This window comes from Sardina pilchardus, chromosome 15 (genome assembly GCF_963854185.1).
Source record: "Sardina pilchardus chromosome 15, fSarPil1.1, whole genome shotgun sequence".
NCBI classification, from domain to species: Eukaryota; Metazoa; Chordata; class Actinopteri; order Clupeiformes; family Clupeidae; genus Sardina; species Sardina pilchardus.
Window position 1 is genome coordinate 25191706 of NC_085008.1, and position 6388 is coordinate 25198093.

General features: G+C 47.2%; 1 protein-coding gene across 1 annotated transcript in view; it reads right to left on the reverse strand.

Moving 5' to 3' along the window:
* Positions 1–5975, reverse strand: part of opn7a (opsin 7, group member a) — a 6258-nt gene extending 283 nt beyond the window's left edge. The window contains exons 1-6 of the mRNA XM_062556458.1: positions 5888–5975; positions 4208–4370; positions 3008–3135; positions 2200–2555; positions 738–1064; positions 1–291 (exon numbers count right to left, since the gene is read on the reverse strand). The exon at positions 1–291 is cut by the window's left edge and continues 283 nt beyond it. Of these exons, the coding sequence (XP_062412442.1) occupies positions 1–291; positions 738–1064; positions 2200–2555; positions 3008–3135; positions 4208–4370; positions 5888–5975 (1353 nt within the window). The remainder of the gene's footprint in view (positions 292–737; positions 1065–2199; positions 2556–3007; positions 3136–4207; positions 4371–5887) is intronic.
* Positions 5976–6388: the final 413 nt, after the last annotated feature.

The window sequence follows — 6388 nt, forward strand, 5'->3', positions numbered from 1 at the left end:
AGTGATCTCCAGACTGTCGATATCTGAGGTTTTCTTCCCTCGCACGACCACACGCACTGGCTGCTGGGGATGTGTGCCTGAGCGAGTGTGTGAGTGTGAGTGTGAGTGTGAGTGTGAGTGTGAGTGTGTGTGCGCGCGCGTGTGTGAGTGCGGGGCGTGTGAATGCGTCGTGCGCACGGGCTCCAAGGAGAGCTGGACGGTGTTGACGCTGAGCTGGCAGCCACGGGGGTAGTGCCTGAAGTGCTCGAAAGGGTCGCGGCAGTGCTCACACACACACGGCTCCACGCCACTCTGCCCAGAGGAAGGAGAGGAAGAGGGGGATAGAGAGGGAGACGGAGAGGAGGGGAGAGAAGAGGAGAGGAGAGGAGAGGAGAGAAGAGGAGAGGAGAGGAGAGAAGAGGGGGCATAAGGGCAGAGAGGAAGAGAAGGGTAGAGGAAGAGAGAAGAGGACACACATGGCATTAAGAGGAGCAGAAAGAGAGAGAAGTCAAGGGGGTTGGAAAAGAGAGGAAAGGAAGGGAAGAATAGAGGGAAGAGAGGATTAGAGAGAAGAGAAGAAAGAAAAAGGATATGCACTGTGAGGAGAAAAGTTTAGATCTAAAAATGCACAAGAAAATAGTTACAAAAAGCAATGGACCCAAGTGATCCTAGCAAGTTTACAATAAACGATTAATACACAGTGACACAGTGACGATCTGTGAAGAAAAGCACTCTCTCTCTCTCTCTCTCTCTCTCACCGTTGGTTGGCCCAAGCCAGCGGCGGATTCAGCCCTTTGGTGCATAGTGTGCAAGGCATGCATGCAGGCGGAGCATGGGCAGGGGCACGCCAGCGTGGGGCAGGGGCAGGCGCAGGCCTCCAGCAGGGAGTGGAGGTCTCGGCGGAAGTTGGGCTTGAGCAGCAGGTAGACCAGAGGGTTGTAGAGGGGGGACGACTTGGCGAAGATGGCCGGGATGGCGAACGCCATCGGGGGGATGTCCTCGTAGCGGCCGAACGCCGCCCACATGGACACCACGGCGTACGGACTCCACGCGGCCAGGAAGCCGATACACACAGCCACACTCAGCTATGGGGAGGAACAGATTAACAAGGTGTGTGTGTGTGTGTGTGTGTGTGTGTGTGTGTACATCAATTCAATTAAATACTCTTGAAAAATCTGTTCCCATGGCAAAGTTAACTTTGGTGGCACGTCTGAGGAGGGGTTGATACACCCGAAACGTCACGGTAAATATTATGATATTACTGTATGATGGTTGACCAGGTACACTAGACCTGCAAAACTCTTGTGAGAACATACCTTCAGCTGGTTTACCCAGCTTACGATGGTAATTCAGCCTTTTTTGCTTGTTGCACCACCTCAAGTTGGTTATTTTAGCTGGTGTCGCTGGTCTTACATCGCTGGTTTAACTGCCCATGCCAGCTTATCTTGGTCATTCTAGAAAACCAGCATGACCATCTTACACCAACAAAGTCAAGCTTGGCAGGCTGGTCACCAGCATGACCATCTTACACCAGCTGTATCCCACATGACAGGCTGGTCACACCAGCATGACCAGCTTCCTCAGATGGTCACACCAGCATGTCCACCTGGTGGCCCAGGCCAGGACAACCAGCTAGACCAGCAAGAGCTGGAAGAAACCTACAGTAGCAAAGACCAGCTAAAACATAAAAAGTAAAATCTGGCTTGTAGCTGTTTCTTTCAGCAGGATATTATTCACCTTCAATTTAGGATAAATACTGTGTGTGTGTGTGTGTGTGTGTGTGTGTGTGTGTGTGTGTGTGTGTGTGTGTGTGTGTGTGTGTGTGTGTGTGTGTGTCTTTTTTTGAATGTGTGTGTGAATGTTATCAATGCTTTTAGCGTTTGAAATTGTGCCTAAATGGATGATAGGATTCATTCCATCTGCATGTACAATACAGGTGGTTGTGTTATCATGATGTGCACACGACGTCTTCACCACGACCATCAGATGACTAGACAGGCCATGGCGTTCCATTAAGCCCAATTCACACCAAAGATTCCCGACGCGACGAGACTGAGTTGCAGCGGTGTGAATTAGAAGTTGCACGTAGTTGCAAGCAGTCGCAAGCCGTCGCAGAGCATTAAACACGTTGAGTCGCAGTCTCAAGGTTTTAGAACGTCGCGGCTCGTCTCGTCGGGACGCTTTGGTCTGAACCCTACTTTAGCGGCGCGCTGGCCTCACCTTGACGATGATGATCTGGATGTTGCCCATGCGCGTCTGCGCGGCGTGCAGGGGGGCGCGGGCGTGCGAGTGGCGGCGCAGCGCTTGGCGCGAGTGGCGCAGCGTGAGCAGGATGAGCGTGTAGGACGAGCTGATGAGGCCGCAGGGCAGCACGTAGCAGCAGAGGAACAGCGCCAGCGTGAAGGAGCGCGCCACGGGCTCGCGGCTGGAGCGGCCCCAGTCGATGCAGCAGGCCGTGCCGTACGGCTCCGGGCCGAAGCTGCCCCAGCGGGCCAGCGGCGAGCAGGCGAAGACCAGCGCGTAGCCCCAGGCGCACGCCGCCAGCATGCTGCCGTGCCGGTGGCTGAAGCGGTTCCCTGAGGAGAGGCAGTGTGTGTGTGTGTGCGTGTGTGTGTGTGTGTGTGTGTGTGTGTGTGTGTGTGTGAGAGAGTGTGTGTGTGTGAGGGGAGGTTAGGGGTTGCTCACAGAGGAGGCAAGCTCCCAATTACACTCAATCACGTTCACACACACATACAGTACACACACAAACACACACACACACATAGACAAGAAACACACAAATATAATGAATTGAGCAAATAAGGTGAAAGAGCACGTACTGTATGAGCAGATAAACTCAACTGCGTGTTCAGAGTTGATGCAATGTTTAACTTCTGGGTCAGAGTCTTTTCAAATGTGTTTGTACTGTATGTGTATGTGTATGTGTGGGCATGTGAAATTGTGCTGTGCTGAGTGTGAATGCATGTCTGGCACATGTGCGAATGTGCGAGGAGATAATGAGGACGTCTAGCTACTGTAGCAGTCTCACCGTAAACAGGGTAGCAGACCTTCAGGCAGCAGACTGTGCTGAGAATAGTTAGAGTTGTGAGGCTGCAGATTCCAAAGAGAACCCCACAGAATGCGTATATTACACACACAGTCCTTCCGAACAACCACCTACACGGACACACCAAGAGGGGAAAAGGGAGACACAGTCAGAGATTATAAGAAACCGTTAAGAGTGGGAGTGACTACTGTTACAAACTCCAGTTTGAAACTTTCTATCAATCAAATTCAAGTTACTAATGCTTGAAAACAAAGCGATGACTGGGTCTGCTAACACCTATGTGAACGCTCCCTCTCATAAAGGCTTATGTTGCCCCTCAGCTGCTGTGCTCTTCCAAGGAACGCTGTTTGGTACTGTCACCCTTACACATATGGCAATCCAGATGACTTCAATCATTTGTAGTCCTCTGATGGTTGAACGACCTGCCAAGTACCACCAGAGCAGGAGCCTCCCTCCTCTTCCTCAAGGAACTCTTGGAGACCCAACTCTTAGAATATCCAAGAATATCAATCATCTCTCCAAACACTTTCAACAACCGGATACACCTAACGCACGCATGCCGCTTCTACCTCTTTCTTCTTCTGGGCTCAAGATACCAAGAACCCAGACAAATGTAATACAGGAACTCCCATAACAAAAAGAGGAAATTAAAATGTGTCAAAGGTTTGTCTGGGTTCTCCCAGGATATGGAAATTCATACTAACAAGTGTAGTCCAAACAAGAAGTCAGCTGGCCTTTACTTTGCTCAAGTATGGTGATTTTTTTTACCATCAGCTTTTCTAAAAATGAAGCCAGCAGGTAAAGCAGGCCAGAGTGAAGAGGAGGAAGAAGATAACAAAGATGATGAAGATGGGTGAGGTGTGCTTGTGAAAGGGTACTGTTCACACCTGTATCAGCAAACACCTAACAGTCCACAGAAGATGTAAAGAATGCCAAATTCTGTGCTCAGCTCAGTGATAAGAAATGTCAAAAACATGTGTCACTCATCTGTGGGATCTAGAGAAGATTTGTATCTGTCATCTGCTATAGCCTGGTAGAAGGGTACATTAACACACACACTAGCAGTAATGTGTGTGTAGAATTTAGCTACATGAGCTGATACTGAATGGTGTGTCTAATGTTCAAGAGCGTGTGTGTGTGTGTGTGTGTGTGTGTGTGTGTGTGTGTGTGTGTATAACTGACCTGTGATAAAAGCTGGAGGTGACTGCCAGAGGGTAGAGGGAGAGGGTCATGCCTAGGTCACTAAGGGCCAGGTTAACGATGAAGAGCTCAGCAGGCTTCAACAGGTGCCTCTTCCGATAGGACACGTACAACAACACACTGTTTCCACACAGGGAACATACTCCTGAAACACACACACATCACACACACACACACACACACACAGAAACAGAGAGAGAGAGAGAGAACAAGAGAGCGAAAAAACAAATAGAAAGAAAGGCAAAGAGAAAGAATTGTTCCAATGTTACCATAGCCAAATTCCAACATACCCCAACAACAAACGTTAAAAAACAAACAAAAACACTTTTTTTTAAAAATATTTATGACATGTGGTCACTGTTAAGAGGCAAATGATTTAGTGCGTATAGAGATAAATGGAATTTGATCTTCTCTCAATGTCACCAAGGGACAGTGTTGAGGTTCAAATACTGATCTTGACACAGACAAATTGAGGTGCACACAGACATTAACTATCAATTATATGACAACTTTGGTGCCCTTGTGATGAAAAAGGACTCATGAAATTAGCCTGGTGATAACGAGCGGCTTCACAATTTTCACAAGGACCTTCAAGTTGTCCTCTGTAGGTTACTCCATTGCTCTCGAGAACACTCTACCAACTGACTATAAGTACACTGACATCACAGCTATCTGCTGCCAGAAAACATATGCTTGTGTGGTACGACAAGTGTAATTATTACGAAAATGTGAGTGTGTGTGTGTGTGTGTGTGTGTGTGCGTGTGCGTGTGCGTGTGCGTGTGCGCGCGCGCACGTATTTGTGTCGCGCGCATTTGTGTTGTACACATAATTTTTCTAATTACACTAAAAACTCTAATTACATGTTGCTGTGGGTTCGCCACCATTGTTCTGTATAATCACCACTTTAACACAATCCCAGTACCACAAAATGGGAGTTCCCAGATCCACGAGGTTGCCAGATCCTTAGCGCTGAGTGTGCACACTGAGAGGCATCCCTTCAGCTCCTCAAAGAGCGTTGATATTCCTACACAGACACTTCTGGAGCCCTCAATAGACAAATGGTATGAACATGAGATACAGTAGCGCACAGTGGTCAGGACAATAATGGTTTATGAATGAAATTGCATGTCTTGTGTGAGGTCATTAATATAAATGGACATGGAGGCGATATGAGATTTTTGACACAACAGGGTTAATATTGCTATGGTTATGAAACTGGAGCCCACTGCACATTTTTTTAAAACATAATCAAAAACATCCAATAGCATGTTATATATTATAAACACACACAAGCAATACTACCTACCCCCTGCCCCCATTACCCCCCAACTGCACTTTTTTTGTCATCCTATGGTAACTAATTGACATTCAAATGATTTGACAGTCATTATTCAACATGAAGAGACCACTACAAATTTTAATATGACCATCAACTCATTCGATTGTCAATTAGGAAGGCATCAGAACAATGTGCGGTGGTCTCTTAATTTTTTTCCAGAGCTGTAAGAATGGGTGCATTTAGGCTGTAGCTAGGTGAGTGTGGTTATGTTTATGAGTATGATATCAGGTAGATGATGGTCATGACTGTGTGGTTGATTCTGGTCTGACAGGGGTTGATTATGGAAAGTGATTAGGCCTCCAAGGGGCTGAAGTGGCATTACCAAATATGGAGTAGATGACTCCCACTGAGAGGTCTGCGGCCGGCGGGATACTGGAGTCGAAGGAGATATTTTCAGCCAACAGTCCCATCTTCAAAACAACAAAACATACACACACACACACACACACACACACTTAATAATGGAAAGGAGAGATAGGGATAGAGAGAAAGACCGAAGAGAAAAATATAGCTTGTTCGCCTGTTTAAGATCCTACCTGCAAAAAAATGCTTTTCACTGAAAGCCTGTGCAATCCCAAACCAATCTGACCACGCATTGTTGAAGCCCGTGAAGCCTGTGAAGCACCATTTTCCTTCACTCATAAAACAAATGTCAACACAACTTGAATTGATTTCAACACATCTTTGAGTCCAGATAGGGACAACGCATTCATTTTAAGAGTGTTGGATTTAAGCAATTATAGCCTGCTACCCAACAATGTAAGCAGATGAGGTTTTGCAGCAATTTGTATCCAGTTTATATGTTTTCATTATGTGCATATTG